Source organism: Vigna unguiculata, chromosome 7 (assembly GCF_037176805.1).
Source record: "Vigna unguiculata cultivar grain cowpea cultivar isolate G323 ecotype 2 chromosome 7, ASM3717680v1, whole genome shotgun sequence".
In the NCBI taxonomy this organism is placed as follows: Eukaryota; Viridiplantae; Streptophyta; class Magnoliopsida; order Fabales; family Fabaceae; genus Vigna; species Vigna unguiculata.
Window position 1 is genome coordinate 13,998,742 of NC_140798.1, and position 20,578 is coordinate 14,019,319.

General features: G+C 36.2%; 3 protein-coding genes across 7 annotated transcripts; 2 read left to right on the forward strand and 1 right to left on the reverse strand.

Moving 5' to 3' along the window:
- The first annotated feature begins 691 nt into the window (after positions 1-691).
- LOC114191578 (uncharacterized) lies at positions 692-4,465 on the forward strand. Its single transcript, XM_028080828.2, has 2 exons — positions 692-973; positions 2,149-4,465. The coding sequence occupies exon 2, from the start codon at positions 2,158-2,160 to the stop codon at positions 4,288-4,290; it is 2,133 nt and encodes a 710-aa protein (XP_027936629.2). The 5' UTR covers positions 692-973; positions 2,149-2,157; the 3' UTR covers positions 4,291-4,465.
- A 1,442-nt stretch (positions 4,466-5,907) lies between these two features.
- LOC114189730 (uncharacterized) lies at positions 5,908-11,427 on the reverse strand. Of its 5 annotated transcripts, none has more exons than XM_028078392.2 (14): positions 11,269-11,427; positions 11,123-11,182; positions 10,918-11,007; positions 10,767-10,844; positions 10,379-10,453; positions 9,978-10,030; positions 9,301-9,451; positions 8,826-8,936; positions 8,229-8,355; positions 8,039-8,136; positions 6,665-6,803; positions 6,439-6,491; positions 6,107-6,214; positions 5,908-6,006 (listed from the first exon to the last, which is right to left on the reverse strand). In XM_028078392.2, the coding sequence occupies exons 1-13, from the start codon at positions 11,353-11,355 to the stop codon at positions 6,110-6,112; spliced, it is 1,227 nt and encodes a 408-aa protein (XP_027934193.2). In that variant the 5' UTR covers positions 11,356-11,427; the 3' UTR covers positions 5,908-6,006; positions 6,107-6,109. The 5 variants fall into 5 exon arrangements, with proteins under 5 accessions (XP_027934193.2, XP_027934192.2, XP_027934194.2 ...); XM_028078391.2 differs by having other exon boundaries at positions 6,097-6,214; XM_028078393.2 differs by having other exon boundaries at positions 5,908-6,214; positions 8,039-8,133.
- Positions 11,428-18,468: 7,041 nt separating this feature from the next.
- LOC114191189 (uncharacterized) lies at positions 18,469-19,038 on the forward strand. The gene is made up of 2 exons (XM_028080369.2): positions 18,469-18,566; positions 18,720-19,038. The coding sequence occupies exons 1-2, from the start codon at positions 18,469-18,471 to the stop codon at positions 19,036-19,038; spliced, it is 417 nt and encodes a 138-aa protein (XP_027936170.2).
- The last annotated feature ends 1,540 nt before the right edge of the window (positions 19,039-20,578 follow it).

A 20,578-nucleotide genomic window follows, 5' to 3' on the forward strand; every position in this document is an offset into this window, starting at 1 on the left:
TTGTTATTATCCGTTTAGATTTGCATCACATTGACGTGCCCGCAACAAACAAATGTAGGACTTTGTCATAATTTTCATTCCTAAACATCGATTTTATGTCACCCATTTGCATATTTCATTTTTTCTCACATTCATTTTTTGTTAGCTAGAAATATATTTTCTTTTATCTTTTTCTTAAACAAAATCCATAGAAACAAGACAAATACTTCACAAATTTACTTTGTGCGGAATTTCTAGGATAAGATTTTTTGCAGAACTAATTTTTCTGAATAAAATTTCTGACATGGGTTTTCCAAAACACTCCACATAAAATGCATTTCGTGAAAAACCTTATCTTTTGAAAAGAACCTTATCTCTTTTTTTTCTTCCTCTGCAGCAATGGCAAGCAACGGCAATGGTGAAAGCAGTGACAACGACGATGAAAGGAAGTTATTTTTATTAGGGGTACAATTAATAATTATAGAGGTGCAGGAAGTAATAACCTTAGAAAATGGATCAGAGTACCCAACTAGTTCCGAATGAAATGGGTTTGAATCACGCTGACCCGGGACAAGATATCAGCTTTATCACTCCTATTTATGTTGCTTTTTCTAAAAAAAATAAGGTAAATATAACCGATTTATCTCTTAATAATATAATAAATTGGTTTTTGAAATCAGTAAAATAGAAAAATATTTCTTAAATTGAAAATTATGAATTAACTTTTTCTTTTCCCTCTCTCTTCTTTCTAAACTAAGGGTTTAGCTCACAGGAACTCACGCACCTCATCTCCATCGCAGTACACCGCACGGGATCGCACCGCACCACCGGACCTGCACCGTTCCGCTGCACCTGCACTGCACTGCACAGCCGAACCTACGCTGCGTCGTTGCGCCTGAAACTTCGTCGTGGACGAGAGGAGTTGCAACGCCGAACAACGGAGCTGATATATCGAAGGTGGTGAAATAGGTCAGCGTTTTCGATCACGAAATAGGTCAGCGTTTTCAACTTCGGTCTTCTCTTCTTCTTCGATTAGGGTTTTCGATTTGGGATTCAATTTCTGTTTTCGATTGGATTTTCGATTTGGGTCGTTGGGGTTTTGGTTTGGTTTTAAAATGCGAATGCCAACGACATGTTTTCTCGTCGTTTTGTCTCGTTCTTCGAACTCGCTGACTCACTCTCGAACTCATGAACAGTGGCATCACGGGCAGACTCGTACGGGTGTACGAGTCAACCCGCGAGTTTGATAACCTTGGAAGGACATGTGTAATTGGAGTAGAGTAGTGTAATAATCGTTGAAAACGGCATGCCGTGTGGGCTGAAGTTATTTGTGAGCTGTTAAAAGAAAACTTGCATATGGTATAAAGTTCGAAATGCTTAGGTAGTGGACTGGAGTCTTTGACTGGTAGATAATTGGCATATTTATTGGTGCTTCTGTTTGCTTCTTTTAGTATAGCTAGATTTTGGTTGGTGATATCACTAACCACAATCTGTAATTAATTATTTCATAAATTAGTAGCTCTATGGTAAGTGCTCTTTGACTAGGTATTTTGATCTAATATGGAGTTCAACACCTTTGGCACCAAAATTTTGTTAGGATGTGTGCCTCTCTTTACCTTTTTCGTTGATTCTTGGGACCATGATGATAATGTCGATATTAAGGTTGATGACACCATTGATAGCGTGAGAAATTGTTACATGTGACCCAATAGCGGGAAATACGAGGCCCAAGAGGATGGTCAATAGGCCTGTTGGTTGGTTTGATTTCATTCACTAATACCATGCATTTTATTAGGACTCATTTTCATTGTAGAAGAAGTTTGTTAAGATTTGCAACGTTGTTGTTTGGCCTTATATACTCTGTACTGTGCATTGACTGAAGGCAGAGAAAAGTATTTCCTATTCCTTCTTTTATCCCTTCTTAGGAGGTAGCCTGACCTCAAATTCAGTGCACATCTGGATGTAGTTGAAAATTTATTTGCGTAAAATATTGAAAAAACAGTTTAGTGGTGCTTGGATGTGAAAAGTTGCATTAAATCATTTAATCTGGACAGAGAAGATTGTGGTTCTTTTTTGTCATGATTCCTGAATTATTTTATTGATATGCATTATAAAATGTTTTTCATACCACCTTTTGGTACTTAAATATTCCATTTATGGTCGAAACAGGTGCTTGATATGCAGATGATGAAGAAGAAGAAATCAGATGTAGAAAGGCAGCAGGACGACTACAATGAATTTAAGAGCAATGCAGATAAAGATGATAGTCAAGACAAAAAGGAGGAGAGGAAGAAGAAAAAACTGAGTGAAGAAGGTAAAAGTAAGGAGTATAATGAATTTGAAAGAAATGAAGCTGAAGATGATGCCCTAAGTAAGAAGAGGAAGAAGAAAAAATTGAGTACAGAAAGCAAAAGTAAGGAGTATGAAGTCTTTGAAAAGAATGAAGGTGAAGGTGATGCCGAAGGTGAAGGTGAGGAGAGGAAGAAGAAAAAACTGAGTGAAGAAGACAAATGTAAGGAGTATAATGAGTTTGAAAACAATGAAGGTGAAGATGATGCCCTGGGTAGGAAGAGAAAGAAGAAAAAATTGAGTAAAGAAAGCAAAAGTAAGGAGTACAATGTCTTTGAAAGGAATGAAGGTGAAGTTGATGTCAAAGATAAGAAGAAGAAGAAGAAGAAAAACAAACTGAGTGAAGAAGCCAAAAGTAAGGAGTATAATGAATTTGAAAGCAATGAAGTTGAAGACAATGCCCAAGGTAAGAAGAAAAAATTGATTCAAGAAAGCAAAAGTGAGGAGTATAATGTTTTTGAAAGGAATGGAGGTGAAAGCCATATCGAAGGTAAGAGGAAGAAGAAAAAGCTGAATAAAGAAGGCAAAAGTAAGGAGTATAATGAATTTGAAAACAATGATGGTGAAGATGATGCCCAAGGTAGGAAGGGGGAGAAGGAAAAATTGAGTAAAGCAAGCAAAGGTGAGGTGTATAATGTCTTTGAAAGGAATGAAGGTGAAGATGATGCCAAAGGTAAGAGGAAAAAGGAGAAGAAAAGAAAACATTGTGAAGAAAGCAAAACTGAGGAGTATAATGTCTTTGAAAGGAATGAAGGTGAAGATGATGCCAAAGGTAAGAAGAAGAAGAAGAAGAAAAGAAAACATGGTGAAGAAGGCAAAAGTAAGGAGTATAATGAGTTTGAAAACAATGAAGGTGAAGATGATGCCCAAGGTAAGAAGAGGAAGAAGAGAAAATTGAGTAAAGAAGGTGAAGATGATGTTGAAGGTAGGAAGAGTAAGAAAGGAAAAATGATTGAAGACGGCAAAAGCAAGGACAAAAATATGATGACAAAGAATAAAGCCAAGGCAGATAATGGCGACTCTCCTAATCCTGCAAACAGTGGATTATCCAAACCCAAACGGGTAACTTTTTCTGATGAAGTGGAGGTTTGTTGTGATGGTTTAGTTCGTGGGAAACGGTTCACACCAGAAGAAGATGAGCAGATTAAATCTGCTGTTTATAATTTTATAGAGTCTCGTGGTTTGGGAGATGAAGGTCTAGATATGGTTCTCCATTGCAGGGCTCATAGGGAAGTTAGATATTGTTGGAAGGAAATTGCAGCAGCCTTACCCCACAGGCCACTTTATAGTGTGTACACTCGTGCCCATATTTTGTTTGAAAGGAGTGAGAAGCGAGAGTGGACACCTGAAGAGTATGAATTTTTACGGAAGGTGAAGGAACAGCATGGATCTAATTGGAGACAAGTAGCGGATGCATTGGGCAAAAATCGAATTCATGTAAAGGATGCATGGCGCAGAGTGAAATTAAGTAATACAAATAAAGGACGATGGACCCAAGAGGAGTATCAAAAGTTATTTGATTTAGTGAACCTGGACCTACGTGTGAGGGCTTCACAGGGTTATAGAAAATCAAAACATGGTATGTTACGAGATAATATTGGTTGGGAGGCAATTGGTGAGAAGTTGGTCACTAGAAACTCCGTGAGCTGCTGCCACAAGTGGTATGATAAATTAAGATCACCCATGGTTGCTGCTGGTGCATGGAGTGATACCGATGACTATCGCCTTGTTGATGCTTTATATAATTTGGATGCCTGCTGCATGGAGGAGGTGGATTGGGACCATCTGCTTGAGCATAGGACTGGTGAGGCATGTAGAAAACGGTGGAACCAAATTGTCCGATATATTGGAGACCATGGAGGGAAGTCATTTGCTGAGCAGGTTGAGATTCTTGCAAAAAGATATTGCCCCGACTTATTGGAAGTAAGAGAGGCATTTGATGCAAAACCTTTGGTTTGTTGAGATTATTGTTTTTAAAAATGTATTGATTTATGATTATGTTCTTGTGGGATCATCCAACACATCAGAAACTGTATTCTATTTGCAGTTAGTTTTTAGTAGTGTTTTCTTATATTGAACTTTACCTTGCAAGTTATTTGAGAATGCTACTTATCGCTGGTTGTTGGATTTTTGTCTATTATTAGTCTTGCTAATTCCAATGTGGTGAGAAACAAAATCTTTTAGGTGCATATACGGTCGCTCAAATAAAGGGTATCCTTATAGATGATACAGGATGACATGTTCCTGGCTAATTGTGCACAATTCAGATGGGCATTTCATGCTCAATTAATCATCTTAGAAAAATGTACTATGCTGTGATTTTGTTCTGAAAAGAAGAATGAGTCGCCTTTGCGTTGCAATGAGATATGTTATGCGAATAATCAAATTCTCCAACTCTATTTGACGTTTTTTTAATTGTTTCTTATAAATAATTACTTTAGGAGTAGAAATTATGGGTTGGAAGGAATATAAAGGATAAATATTAAATTTGAAATAAAATGAAATTGAAAAAGACATGGTAGCAGACTTTCCAGGATAATTGTAGATGGGTTTGATTGTTAAGAATTGTATATTGGAGGAGGCTTGTATCAGGTGAAGGCTATTTTTATGCTACTAACTCTTTTATTAATATTGGGTTATATTTTTTACATTATTCATTTCTATGTATTATTTTAGTTAGAGTATTGATGCATTATTTTAGTTGTATGTTTTGAATCTTTTTGTTAGCATCAAGTTATTTCAATTATCTTAGTGTTTTATTTGTGTCATACTTAGCTATTTTTATCTTTGAACATTTCCACATTTGGAGAATTGGAGATTGTTTGTTGAGATGGAACACATTAACGTTTGTTACAATTGGAAAATTAAAAATTAGATTTTGTTAGATAACAAAATACCCATTTTAATTTCTTGGAAAATTTATCATTCTGCAGCAATTTTTTAAGAAATTATCAAAATTTGGAAAGTCATGCTTAAGAAGTATGAAGTATAACAAGAAATCAGGATTTCAACTTTTTATTTTTTATTATTTTTAATAACACAAATGTTATATTTATTTTATAATATTTTTTTTATTAAAATACAACTTCTACCTTTTGTATCAAAATTATATTTGTTAAAATACGACTTTAATAAATAAAAATAAAAGTTATACCTGATAAGTACGGTTTCACTAAAAAATAGTAAAAAATATGTTTAATAAACATGACTACAATAAACAAAAGTATAACAAACACATTCTGGTAAATTTTCCTGACTTTTTTAAACATTCGCAACCTAAAAGCAACCTGTATATGAAAGGATAACTTCCTATTAATACTTTTTTTGATTACATTCTGTATAAAGATGTAAGGACGCGAGTTTCCATTTTATAAATTTGTCTAGCTTTCTAGGTTTTATACTGATCAAATAAAGTTGTTAGTAACACCCTTTCATTTATTTTTTTTCTATAGTATCTAAACCTTCATTTTTCTTCCACATCACCAAAATACACTATCTTATGATTTAATTGTAATCCATGAGGAAGTTAACTCAAAAGCAAAGTAAAAATTAAAAAGCAGATTATATCTTCACTTCGACTATGAAAAATTAAATATATAGAAGCCAAAAAGTTAAACGGTCGATGATCAATAGCTCCACTGAACAACTCAGTCGAATATCCCAATGAAGACATCTCATCTGAAATGAAAGATTACAAACCATTTATACTTGGAACTATTGCATAACTAACTAACGGAAAACCTAGCTTTGGAAACAGAATACAGGTACATGTTATTACATGTTAAGATGAAGTAATCAATTTCTCCAATATAAAGGATTCTATGCGTGGATCCGCACGGTAAGGAAGACCACTCCGTGCTCCTAGATCCCTGCACTTGGCACCTGCCTGAAGTGGCAATAAAATGAATAAGCTCAACCTGACCCATTCCATCAATGCTAAGGGTTCAGTATGTGGAGTCATTTGTGGGCAAAAAATTATCCAATCGAATAATAAAAAATATACTTTAGTTCAATAGATTGTTCAAATTGCAGTACAAAATAAGGCCATGCATATACTACATTGTATTTGTGTGTGCACGTGCAATGACAATTGAGTATAAGATCGCATACCACATTAGCAGCAAAGGATAGCATTGTCTCTGGTGTAAACTTGGCACAGATAGCTGAAAATAATAACCACAGAACAGATGTCATCGGTGTATTCAGAGAAGTTAAATACGGTTTCAGGAAGAATAAACATAAGACACGTGGAAGTTTATATGCAAGTCGTACATCCTGATATCATGGCCTTGCCAAAGACTATGAGGAAAAGATATAGCAAAGCTGTAGAATTTACCATAGATTACAGCCCCAATAAAAGCATCCCCAGCACCAGTGGTATCAACAAGCTCTGACTGTGGAATACTCTCTGCTGTTCCAACATATAACTTCGCACTAACTGTTCCTATCCCCTCTGCCTTCAATTTCGCCACTGACTGGGTGAATTAAAGGGAAAAAAGTATGACTCAGTTGAACAAAATCCAAACAAGGACGTGAATTTTTTAAGTTACAATCCCTGTTCCTAGAACCGCAAGGATCCAAGCACTTGGCTTTAGTTTGAATGACTGTAGAATACTTTTATTTATCTCTAACACTGTTATCAATATACACAATTAACTCTGAAAATATAAGAAATTAGTATGTAGAAGAGATTAAGTTGAACGCTGCAATCCCAAAGATTAAACAAAGAGTGGCAAGGAATACTAAACACAAGTTGCTCAATCTTCCTTTGTATTGGTTTACACGTAGACAAAGATTGCCTTGGCGGTTTAATGGTTTCAGAGTCTTCCATGTCAAAGATTGGCAAAGGAATGTAGGTTATTAAATTTGGTCATCTCTGCAAAGGTTTTCTGGCATCCCTATCCTTTATTAATATGAGTTTTAGAGGCTATGATCATAACGCTTTGCAAAAAATGTCTAGCTCATGTTAGTGAGACAATATATTCACCTTGTGAATGTCTAAAAAACATGCTCCAATGCTTGGTTTACGCATTATAACACTGGTGTAAATTGTGCATACAACAATTCACTTCAGTGATTTGAAATTGGCTCAAACGGAAGATAATCCAAAATAAGAGCTATAGAAAGATCTCATATAGTATAAACACACCATTTAGTGCTGTGTCTGCAAGTTGGACACAGACACTTCTACAACACACTGCTCAGACACTATTTAAAATCTTTTAACGGAAAAATTGTACTTGTTCGTAGCCAGTTAAACTATTGACAATTTCATTTAAGAAATTCTTAAGATAATGTCAAGAAATTATCCTCCATGTCCTTATTGCACAAATTTTAGAATTTCTTCTGTCTCTACGTTTGTGTTAGTGTCCAAGCTTAACATCTAAGAAAAATTTGAAGCCCTTACCAAATACATTAGTACATCGTAAATGGTTTTACAAAAGAGAGAAGTGATAGCAACACTCTCAGTAGTATTAGTTAAAATTAATTGAAAAGAAATGGGAACCATAGAGATTTGTGATTTTCAATAAATTTCAGCCAATAAAATAGAGTAACATTTGCCTTACTAAAAGCTGGGTGTTTGATATAGCCCAACAACATCAGTTGTTCTAAGTAGCCTAGCCTACCCCATACAGTGTCATAAAGCTTGGGTGAGATTTCAGTAATACCAAAATCAAGGAAAAATAATTCTGGGTTTTGTTGACATTACTGATGATATGCAGGTTGGAGTGGATAGACTCTTATTCCTTTTTAACTCCAATGATTCCAATAAGGTGTCTGCATCCACTTCTTCTGCAGAAGGACCTGCTGCCAGAAAACGCTCAGTAAATAAAACTCTCTTTACATGAAAACCGAATAAAACATGCTAATATAATATGGCTACTATCATCTATACGTACCATCAACCCTTCTCTCCAGCATTATGCATCCATCTTTTCCCAAAGTTACAATCACAAATTTTATGTTGGGCAACATTAAAAGCATAGAAACAAGTGCTTGTGGAACAGTGGATGCCTCTGTCCATGCCTGTCAGCAGAAAAGAGTACATATTTATTAAATAATTAAACCCACAGAATGGAGTAAAAATAAGGTTTCAGTAAAATAAATGGGTATATAGGTGTATGAAATAAAAAAAAAAAAGTTACGGCAACCAAAAAAGGAAAATGATATGTACCATTGGAATCAGGAAAGCAGTGTCCCTTTTCCATCACAAAAAAAATAGCATACAGATTAGATAACTGAAATGAATAGCGTGCTAATGTGCCTAATTACAAATATGAGCGTGCCACACGCACAAAGGAAGAGAATAGTTTTTTCTTTTCTTGAGAGATGACACAGCATATATTTTACAAAGTAAATAAAACATTTATTGATTGGCTGGGAACAGCAAAGTGGACTGTTAAAATCAATTCAACATTTCTGAAATGAAAACAATATTGATGAGAAAATCTGGTATAATACATTTGTCATCAATTTTAGAGAAAAAACACACTTACCTTTGGAAACTTCGCTGAGCATACAACATAATCAGCTAGTTTTAGGAGATCGTCCAACCCTTCCCTTGGCCTTTCTGCATCAATTAAGATGGGTATATTCTTTTTAACTGCCTGCACTGAAAAAATATAAAATTTTGTTTGCTTCCCTTCGGATGAAGCTCTCTTTGTCCATCCCCAACTTCCTTTAACAGCAGGGGAAAACAGATAAAAGAGAGAAATGTGTAAACGGTACTTGTAGTATTCACAAACTAGTAAAACTATACACGTAAAAAGCTCTCCCTAAGATTGGTTGGTGGGTTCCACCCCGCTCCCCCTTAAATTTTCCCTTTTTCGATTCAATAAGTGTATGCTTCTTTTAAATTTTGCATGCTTCAAGCCTTCAGCTTCTATTTTCCTTCTTGCTGATTCCACTATGAAATATGACTAGGCCTTATAAATTGCATCAGAGTTGCAAATAAATTGTACAGATGATAACCTCTTGGGCAACAAGTAGAGCAGTGTCAGGCAACCTGCCATCAAAATAAGCAATTTTCGCTCCATCCAATGCAGATAACAAACTTGATTTTGGCAGGTTGTCTGGTATCATTGGAGGATATCCTGGGGTATGTATACAAGTACGGGTCTTCCTGAAAAATCACACTTAAAATGAGTCAGGTTACCATTAAAATTATCAACAATCTCCCTAGAAGATAGCAATGAAATCAGGTCACAATGCATAAAGAACTCAATTTATAATGAATAATGATAGCAAATAGTTTTTTTTTTTTTTTTGTATTCTTACAACTAATGAGCGATTTCTGTCTCATGCATGCAGTGAAGGTTCGTTGAAACAAGTGTAGGGTATTGTCAAGTGTCCAATTATGGATAAACACAAGATAATGGAGACATGCAAGTTAAAGTCGATAGACATGTAAAAGTAAAACTGAAAAGTTTGCAGCTTCTGTTCATTTCCTTCTATTTTTATTCTTCAATGCAAATAGAAGTACAATAGCATGTCTAGAATTTTATGTTAAAAACATTCAGATGACAGTGACCCAAATCTTGATTAGATACACAAATCATACTCTATGCCCCCACCTATTCGTATTTAGGTCATGAATATACTCAGTAAAGTCAAGATATGTAATATATATGTAAGCCAATGACCATTACGTTTGGTTGTCGACAATAATATATGTAAATGGTGATGTTCCCTCCTTAGACACCTGCAAATAACAGGGAATGCATCCACTGAAAAAGTATTAAAAACAATAGTTATGGCAGATGCCCTCTCAATTATCTATTCTCACCCATCACTAACTGCTTTTAATTGCAAAATCCAGAACAAACATCGGAGGAAATTACAATAAGTAGTTAGTGGGGAGTGTAAAGACAACATTGAGAGCATCAATAGCATTGGAGTTAAAAAAAATGTATGCATACATATACATACACAACCTGGTGAAGAGTTAAAAGAAGCTAATAGCAACTTCGCAATGGAATCATAATATTGCTCATATCCGATGACCTTGACAAAGATTAAAAATTACAAACAGAACCGTCTTAAAAAGTACCACTATAAAGGATGTATCTACACCATCAGCTCGCAGCTCGTCTAATATACCCCTGCCTTGACTGTCATCAGCAACCTAATAATTGTCCAACCGTGTGTGTATCAGTATAAAATTTAAACCATTAAATATTATCCATAGCTTTATTTTTACAAAAGAAATTCTGAGAGGGACATGAGTAAATAGTGCACTGAACCATTGATCATTTAAAGGCTTTTACACTTTCATCGAATGACAAACTGATACGTATACTAAATCTGTTAAGTAATACAACAAATTACCTTAAAAGTCATAGTCACAATGATTTCTGATTGATTGACAGTATAATATTTTTTTAATTCCAAGTGTATAAAAATTAAAACTTTAGTTTATTTAAATGAATAAAAGCAACCTTGGAAATAAGCCTTGGGTTTAGGCCCAAGCGAGCAAGGCAGGTTAAGGCATTTCCAGCATTGCCACCTCCTTGAACCTGATAAAAACCACACCACCAAATGTTAGCACAAAACAAAATTATTCATGAAAAGTGAAAAAGAAGAAGGCACCTTCAAATTTGTGGTTCTGATTTTGTCATCTGGCTTAGGATAAGCGGCCACGCTGGCCAAGAAATCGATAGACACTCCTCCACATCCCACCTGCCCACACACACATACATACATATGTAAAGATTAAAGAAATAAACTCTCTAATTTTGACGACAATGCTTCAAATGGAATCATAAATAAATAGAGAGAGAGAGAGGGAGCTTACAACGACGGCGTTTTGAGGATCGGAGGACATGGTGACCCTGCAGCGAGGCCTTCTCCTTCTCTTTGACCCAAACAAAGTAATTGAGACAAAAAACGGAAATTAAGAACAAATAGTTACAGAATTAGCAAAGAGGGAGAGTGAATTACATTGAAGAAGTTGAGAAGTGGGTGATGTTGAACGCTGAATGTGAAGGTTGAAGAAGCATTGGGAATAACAGCGCAGAGGTTCCACATCTTTTGGTTTGTTAGCGAGTGAGTGAGTGAGCCTTATTCAACTTCATCAACTTTGCTTCTATTTCAACCTACCATTTTCTTTTTCTTTTGCTTCATATTTTGCCTAAAATAAATATTTCGGTTCTTTATATATTTTTCATACATCTATTGTACCGTTTTATTTATTTACTAAAAGAAATATCTTTTCAAAGTAAAACTCTTTGAAAATTTTATTTTTTTAGTTTATTTTCTAAAACACAACTTTAGATCATGTAATACTTCTTATTTAGAGTTACAATACTGATCATCTTCTAAGCATCCCACAATTGTAAAAAATTACTATACTATTGATATACTTACAACCTTCATCGCTTAAAATTTTCAAAGTATTTTTTATGATAAAACATGTCTGAAGATCATAAATATGTATCAATATCTTTAGGGAAAAAATAAATAGTTCTCAGCTATCACATTGATCAACATTCTAGCTTTTACTTTATTTTTGTGCAATACACAATTATTATACATAAAATCACAATCATAAAGCAGAGAAGACAATTTATTCCAAGGTTTAATTACGTTTCGAGACTATGACAAATTTATAAAATTTTAATAGAATCTTCTTAAAATTTTAAAACTTTTTAATTGAATTTCTACAACAAAGTGTAAATGTTAACTTTCTGATATAGTTATTTTGTATTGTCATTCTCTATAAATATTGTTATATAATATATTATTATAAAATACGTTATGACGAAATTTTTCTAAATATTTACCGTATTTAATGAAAATTATTTTTAAATTTAATTAAAATCATAAAATACAGTAAAAGTATAAAAATATAAAATTACAAAAATATAAAACATCTAACTCTAAAATTTTGAGAAAAAAATTATAAAATAAAAAATAAAAAAATAAAACAATATAAACAAAAATTAATAAATTACAAAATTATAAAATTATAAAAATATATAATTTTAAAATTTTAAAATTATAAAATATACAAATATGAAATTATATAATTATAAAAATAGTTACAAAATTTATAGAAATACAAAATTATGAAATTATGTAATTATAAAGTTATTAAATTGTAAATTTTTTTATTTTTTTATTTTTAATTTTACAATGTTATAGTTTCAAAATTATAAAACTATAAATTATAAAATAAAAAAACTGTGAAATATAAAATTGTAAATTACAAAAAATTTACAAAATTTATAAAAAACTACAAAAACAAATAAAAATTATACAATTATAAATGTGAAACCCCCTTTAATTTGCTTCTCTTTCCATATGTTGGAAGAAGCCAACTTCTCCTCACTTCTTCTCTGCTTCTAATTTTTTCCTCAGCCTCTCTTCCAAAAACTGCCCTCTCATCATTTCTTTGAATTGTCACCAGATTCTAAAAGAATAAGTTCAACAGAACCCTCTGCTGCTTCCTCTCTTAACTCCCTTCCTCCTATGTAAGTTTTCACTCGTGCTTTGTTTCAATTCCAGTTAGAATTCACAATTTTGTCTCTGATTCTGAGTTTAATTATGAGATTTTTCCTTCCGTGTGTCTGGATGATGAACTCCCTAGGTTGAATTGAGATTTTTGCCTCTTACAACTAAATTGACTTCACCAAGCTCAAAATTCAGTGAAAAGGTAAGGGAAGCTAACTCTTTACTCAATTTTCGGAAAGTGTCCTTAAGTACTTGGATTGCATGATTTTATGTTTGATTGATGTTTGGAATTGTTTGTTGTGTGAAATTGGGATTCTGGTATGAAATTCGAAGTTTGCATGTGAAAAACAGATTGGGATCCTAATGATTTCGCCTAGGCAAGTAGCTCTCGCCTGAGCGAAAGTATCAAAGAATTCACCTCTGTCACTACGCGAGGTCTCGCCCAGGCGAGCTGGTTTCGCTTGAGCGAGGGATCCTCTCGTCTAAGTGAAACAACTTAGCCTGAGCGAGAATTCGCTCAGACTTGGGGTTGCCCACTGTTTGGGGTCTCGCCCAAGCGAGAACGACCCGCTTAAGCGAGATCACCCTCTAGCCTAGGCGAGATTCTCTAACTTGAGCGAGTGTCACTGCAGATGTTATGTTGCTTTCTCTATTTTAGGTAAATAAGGCTTTGTTAAATGAAATAATGTGATGTTTGCTTATAGTATGCTTGGATGATCATGGTTGGTAGTATATCGAAAGATGAAGAACTAAATTAGTCTAAAGTTTCAAAATGAACTAATTCCAAAATCATTGAAAGTTAAGGGATCAAAAATATATTTAACCCTTAAAATTATATATAATGGTAAGGAGATGATTCTGAATTTTCACGTTTTCCAATTATGAAATTTTTAGGATGTAATTAATTTTTGGAGGGGCCTTGCTGCGGGATAATTCTATTAGATGTAGCATATAAGTTATACTAAAATATAATGTTTATATATATTGTACTGTAAATCTAGTAAGTACGATATTAATTTATAATAAATTAATTTTGTATATAAAAGGAAAGGTGTTATCATATAAATATTAGCTATTGCTTCTGGACATTATTGAATACTTCTATTTTATATGTTACGTATGATATAGATTAAATTGTATGAGTAGTATTATAAATAGGGTGAAATTCATTATTATATTTGAAAAAAAATACATATGCCATAGAGGTAATTATGTGCGATGCAATTTGGGAAATTCGTATATAATTAATTTATTATACATAACGTAGATTATAATATTTTATTAAATGATTAGGATATCATATCGCATCGGGATATGATAATTTATTCCATATAGGTGTTTGTAAGAATAATATATATTATGTATATTAATCGTATTTTAGATGTATAAAACTAAATTAAAGTTATGGAATTATTTAATGAAGGTGTAATAAAAGGTTAATATGTTTACGAATATGTATATAATAATAATATACTTTTTATTAATTGGGATAGCAAGAATGGGTTCTTCAATGATTTACCTAGGAAACTCTAGTTATTGGTGTAACGTCTAACGTATGGATTGGACCGCCAGACGATAGCTACTAACGGGAGGATTCTGAAGCATGTGGCGCTCGGTGGTGTATCGGAACCGTCAGGCGATCTGCATTGTAACTTTGCCTGGTGGCGTAGTGGTTGCGTTATGCGATAGTGTTGTGGCAATTTACGTTGTGGTGTGTTTTGCATGGCTTGTTGTGTTGGTTCTGATATGGGATATGCTTAACCGTATCATGAGCGGGTAGGTTCGTGATTGGTGTTGGAACGCGTGATTAATATGAGCAGGGAGGTTCATATTAATGATACTCTCGTGTGAGGATACAAGCGGGGAGGTTCGTATGTTTCGTGCTAACACTTGAGAGTTGCTGCGAGTAGGGAGGTTCTTAGCTGAATGGATCATGTGTGTTGGACTACGGACAGGGAGGTTCGTAGAGTTGGACTACGAGCGAGGAGGTTCGTAGAGTTAGGCCACGAGCGAGCAGGGTCGTGGAAGCATTGGAATTCCTAAGACCAACTTGAGTGTGTATCTTGTATGGGCAATGTGTTTTCCTTAATTTCGTTTTGATGTGTTGAGATGTGGACTTAGACCAGGAGATGCTTGACAGGGTCATGAGCGGGTAGGTTTATGATTGGTGGTGAACGCATGGTTAATATAAGCAGGGAGGTTCATATTAATGATGCTCTCGTGTGAGGATACAAGCGGGGATGTTCGTAGAGTTGGACCACGAGCGGACATGTTCGTGGAAGCATGATATATCCTGGGTCCATGACCAAGTAATTATATGGGTAAATGGATTAGTAGTTTCATTTGTATAATGAGACGAGAATCTGAAATCCTTGGGTATCGAGTGTTAAGATTAAGCAATTTAGATGAAATAAAGTAGTTTGTGGTGAATCTCTATTTTTATTAATTGTATATTTGTATTGTTATGAGTTCACTCTTTTTTTTGTGTGTTTGGTGATGATCGTGTGACTTGTCACACAGGAGCAGATGATGTTCCAGATGATGCTGGTGAGACATAGAGCCAGAGAGGGGCTAGCGTGGGAAAGCTTTTGTGGAAGTTTAATATCATTTTATTTTCAAATTTTTGTAAACCGTATTTTTACTCGAATATGAACTAGTATGGATTATTAGAACAATGTGGTTTAATTGGATGAGTTTATTAAATGTTTTAAATTTTTGGCGGTTTTGGAAAAGACAATAATAATAAATGCGAGTTTGTATTTATTTCTATTTTATTTAAATTAGTAATATCTGGTCGGGATATTACAGTAAGCATTTCACCGAATTGCCTCAAAAAATGGTAAAAGATAAACTTACTCTGATTTAGATTCTGATCATATAGTATGATTGCCTCTGCATTAGGACTTCTATGGTGCATTCCAATCTTCAAATTGATGATCAAATGTAGAGAAATATATAAGAAGAGAATATAAGTATGTTTTATAGAGAAAATGTCTATTAGTTAATTTTCTATTTATAGTTCAATCTTTTTAATATTAAGTTAATTGAGTTTCACTTGTATCGTCTACTCGTCTCATCTACCAATATTGTGAAACCCTTCTTTTTTTAAAAGTTCTCTCCTTGCTCTCTCTATGGTAAAGACCCAAATGGCTAGCCACCTCCACTTTTCTCTTCAGCTCTAAACACTCTCAAAGCTCTACATTCTTAACCAATTTCCTCACCATTTCTTTAATCTATGATCAGATTTTGGAAGCAACAACCCAACTGAACCCTCTGTAGCATCCTCCCTCCACTCCTTACCTCCTAGGTATGCTCTTTTCTGTTCTGGCTCAATCCCAGCTCGAATTTACCGTTTAATCTCTGAATTCTAAGTCTAATTGTGAAATTCTCCCTTCTCTACGTCTTGGTGATAAATCCTCTAGGTCAAATTGAGATTTCTGCCTCCTTGCAACTAGTTTGCCTCCACCAAACTCAATTTCTTAGCAAAAAGGTAAGGGAAGCTAACCTTCACTAAAATTCGAGTATATAGTATCCTTGAGTGCTTAAATGGTATGATTCTTGTTTAAATCGTTGTTTGAGAATTGCTTGTTGGTTGGAATTGCATATTTACATGATTTTCGTAGCTCTGCATGTGAAAAACAGTGTGGAATCCTGATACTCTAGCCTAGGCGGGGAGCGCCAATGTTGCTGGTTAAAAAGAAAGATGGCAGTTCTAGACTCTGTGTGGATTACAGACAGTTAAATAAGTTAACCATCAAGAATAAGTACCCTCTGCCAATGATAGACGACTTGATGGATCAATTGCACGGAGCCACCGTGTTTTCTAAGATCGATCTAAGATCAGGATACCATCAGATTCGAGTCAAGTCTGATGATATTCAGAAAACAACTTTCAGGTCCAGATACAGGCATTACGAGTACGTAATAATGCCTTTTGGAGTAACTAATGCCCCTGCCATGTTCATGGACTATATGAACAGAATCTTCAGGCCATTCTTGGACAAGTTCGTGGTGGTTTTCATCGATGACATGTTAGTATACTCTCGGAGTCTTGAGGAGCATACAGAGCATTTGAGGACAGTTTTGGGCATCTTGAGAGAGAAACAATTATATGTGAAACTGTCGAAGTGTGAGTTTTGGATGACCACAGTCCAATTCTTAGGGCATACAATCTCAGCTTAGGGTATATCAGTGGATCCATCCAAAGTGGAAGTTGTGTTGAAATGGGAGCGTCCTAAAACGGTGACTGAAATAAGGAGCTTCGTAGGGTTGGCTGGCTACTATAGGAGGTTCGTTGAAGGATTCTCTAAAATAGTGTCACTCCTGACACAGTTGATTCGAAAGGACTAGCCTTTCGCTTGGACTGACCGGTGTGAAGAAAGTTTCCTTGAGTTGAAACAAAAGTTGACTAGTGCCCCTGTGTTGGTGATCCCTGATGCCAGTAAACCCTTTGAGGTTTACTGCGATGTTTCCCATCAGGGATTAGGGTGCGTTTTGATGCAAGACAGAAGGGTGGTTGCTATGCCTCGAGACAACTGAAAAACCATGAAAAGAACTATCCCACACATGACTTGGAACTGGCCGCTGTGGTTTTTGCTTTGAAGATCTGGAGACATTATCTGTATGGCGCGCAGTTCCAGGTTTTCAGTGACCACAAGAGTTTGAAGTACCTGTTTGACTAGAGAGAGTTAAACATGAGGCAAAGACGGTGGATGGAGTTTCTGAAGGACTTCGACTTCGAATTGTTATACCACCCAGGAAAAGCAAATGTGGTGGCCGACGCTTTGAGTAGAAAAATAGTTCATGCGGCTCACATGATGATTAAGGAGTTGGACTTGGTGGAATAGTTCAGAGACATGAAGTTACAGGTGATTTTAGGAGAAAGTGTCATTAGATGCAACCATCTAACTGTGTCTAATGATTTCCTTGTCTTGATCAAAGAGAAGCAACTATCCGATCCAAAGCTACAGAAGACAGTGAAGTTACTTGGTACAGAAAAAGCCAAGGACTTTATAATAGGAGGTGATGGGGTGTTGAGATTCAGAGGCAGAGTATGTATACCTGAAGACATAGAGGTGAAAGGTATGATCCTTGAGGAGGGGCACAAAAGTTGTTTTAGTATGCATCTAGGCATGACTAAAATGTACCATGACTTGAAAGAATCTTTCTGGTGGTCGGGCATGAAGCAAGATGTTGCCCATTTTGTATCCTCTTGTTTTACCTGTCAAAAGGCTAAGACAGAGCATCAGAGGCCTGGGGGAATGCTGCAACAAATGGAGATACCAGAATGGAAGTGGGATAGCATTGCTATGGATTTTGTTACACACTTGCCGTGGACTGCGAGAGGCCACGACGCCATCTGGGTTATAGTGGACTGCCTGACTAAGAGCGCCCACTTTCTGGTTGTGAATCTGAGGATGTCCATGGCTAAGCTGGCGTAGTTATACATCAGTGAGATCGTGAGGTTGCACGGGGTGCTGTCCAGTATAGTCTTAGATAGGGACCCACATTTTACTTCCCGTTTCTGGCAGACTTTGCAGAGCGCCTTGGGTAGCAGATTGGCCATGAGCTCAGCCTACCACCCCCAAACGAATGGTTAGTCCGAGAGGACCATCCAGTCCCTTGAGGATCTCTTGCGGACGTGCGTGCTTGACCATCTGGGTGCCTGGATGAGATGCAAGCATTGGCATGTCACCTTACGAAGCTCTCTATGGCAAGAGGTGCAAGACTCCCTTGTGCTGGTACCAAGATGGGGAGTCAGTGGTAGTGGGACCAGAGTTACTGAGGTAGACTACTGAGAAGGTCAAGCTGATACAAGAGAGAAAGAAGGCATCTCAGAGTCGACAAAAATCTTATGCTGATTAGAGGAGAAGGCCTTTAAAATTTGCACTTGGAGATCATGTCTTCTTGAGAGTTACCCTGACTACTGGTGTGGGAAGGGTGATTCGCTCTAGGAAGTTATCTCCTAAGTTCATTGGTCCCTATCAAATCCTGAGAAGGATTGGACTAGTGGCTTATGAAGTCACTTTACCTCCTCAATTGGCCAACCTTCACCGAGTGTTTCACGTCTCGCAGCTTAGAAAGTATGTGCTTGACCCCTCCCATGTACTTGAGGCAGAAGAATTGCAAATTAGAGGGTATCTGTCAGTAGAAGCTCAGCCAGTTGGTCTTGGTGATATCCAGATAAGACAACTCAAAGGGAAGTCCATCAACCTAGTTCAGGTCATATGGGATAAGAGAACAGACGATTCCACTTGAGAAATTGAGGAAGACGTGAGAAAGTCATACCCCCACATGTTCTTGGGTAAGCATCAATTTTTGGGTCAAAAATTTTTGTTGTAGGGGAGAATGTGAAACCCCTCTTTTTTTAAAAGTTCTCTCCTTGCTCTCTCTATGGTAAAGACCCAAATGGCCAGCCACCTCCACTTTTCTCTTCAGCTCTAAACACTCTCAAAGCTCTGCATTCTTAACCAATTTCCTCACCATTTCTTTAATCTGTGATCAGATTTTGGAAGCAACAGCCCAACTGAACCCTCTGTAGCATCCTCCTTCCCTTCCTTACCTCCTAGGTATGCTCTTTTCTGTTCTGGCTCAATCCCAGCTCGAATTTACCGTTTAATCTCTGAATTCTAAGTCTAATTGTGAAATTCTCCCTTCTCTACGTCTTGGTGATAAATCCTCTAGGTCAAATTGAGATTTCTGCCTCCTTGCAACTAGTTTGCCTCCACCAAACTCAATTTCTTAGCAAAAAGGTAAGGGAAGCTAACCTTCACTAAAATTCGAGTATATAGTATCCTTGAGTGCTTAAATGGTATGATCCTTGTTTAAATCGTTGTTTGAGAATTGCTTGTTGGTTGGAATTGGATTTTTACATGATTTTCGTAGCTCTGCATGTGAAAAACAGTGTGGAATGCTGATACTTTCGCTCAGGCGAGCAGGTCTCGCCTGAGCGAAAGTATCAAAGAGTTACCCCTGATACTGCACGAGGTCTCGTCTAGGCGAGCTGGGGTCGCTTGAGCGGGAGATCTTCTTGTCTAAGCGAACCAGTTTAGCCTGAACGAGAACTCGCCCAAAATTGTGGGTTGCCCACTGTATGGGGTCTCGCCCAGACGAGAGTAGTTCGCCTAAGCGTGATTACTCCCTAGCCTAGGCAAGATTCTCTAGCTTAAGCGAATTTTCACTACAGAGTTATGTCCTTTCCCTGTTGTAGATGCTCAAAAGCCTTATTTTAGTGAGATAATGTGATGTTTGTTTATGGTATACTGGAAAACTGTGATTGGTGATGTATACCTATAATTGCATGATGAAAGCTTGAGGAATGGAAGTGTGAAGGGGTGTGATGGAACTAGGATTTCAACGGAAATTCTAGGAGAAGTATGTAGTGTATGTGTAAGCACTTAAGGACTCAGATTTGGTTGGCATCCTGACGCTCCAATAGTCCATTAAGACTCATGTAGAGTATGATGGACTATGTCGTGAGGAGTAGTAGGAGGTCCTAGTCTATGGACCCGATCAGTCATGGACGCAAGTACCTTGGGAGTGGTTGGGTGATAACCCCTTGAGCCCAAACTCTGCAGAGTTTGGGAACCTTCACAAGTGCAAGCCACCAAGAGATCCAAAGTTGCTTACATAATCCAGATGTCGAGTCTAAGGTTATGTAACTGTTTTGTTCTGTGTTGGTCTCTTAAATACCTATGATAAAGTGAATTTTCCTTACTAATAATTATAATTAAATTGCTTGATTTATATTGTTAGCTTACCCTTCTTGTATTGGTTTGCCTTCTTTGTGTATGTTCTC

Bases quoted from the DNA above. Each gene is read 5' to 3' on its own strand.
- LOC114191189 (XM_028080369.2), top strand. From the start codon at position 18,469: ATGTCACCTTACGAAGCTCTCTATGGCAAGAGGTGCAAGACTCCCTTG. The intron at 18,567-18,719 runs GTAGACTACTGA...TGGTGTGGGAAG, and splicing joins GTGGGACCAGAGTTACTGAG to GGTGATTCGCTCTAGGAAGT.
- LOC114189730 (XM_028078392.2), bottom strand. From the start codon at position 11,355: ATGTGGAACCTCTGCGCTGTTATTCCCAATGCTTCTTCAACCTTCACA. The intron at 11,183-11,268 runs GTAATTCACTCT...TTTGGGTCAAAG, and splicing joins CACTTCTCAACTTCTTCAAT to AGAAGGAGAAGGCCTCGCTG. The intron at 10,031-10,378 runs GTACTTTTTAAG...TGTTATTTGCAG, and splicing joins TAGATACATCCTTTATAGTG to GTGTCTAAGGAGGGAACATC.
- LOC114191578 (XM_028080828.2), top strand. From the start codon at position 2,158: ATGCAGATGATGAAGAAGAAGAAATCAGATGTAGAAAGGCAGCAGGAC.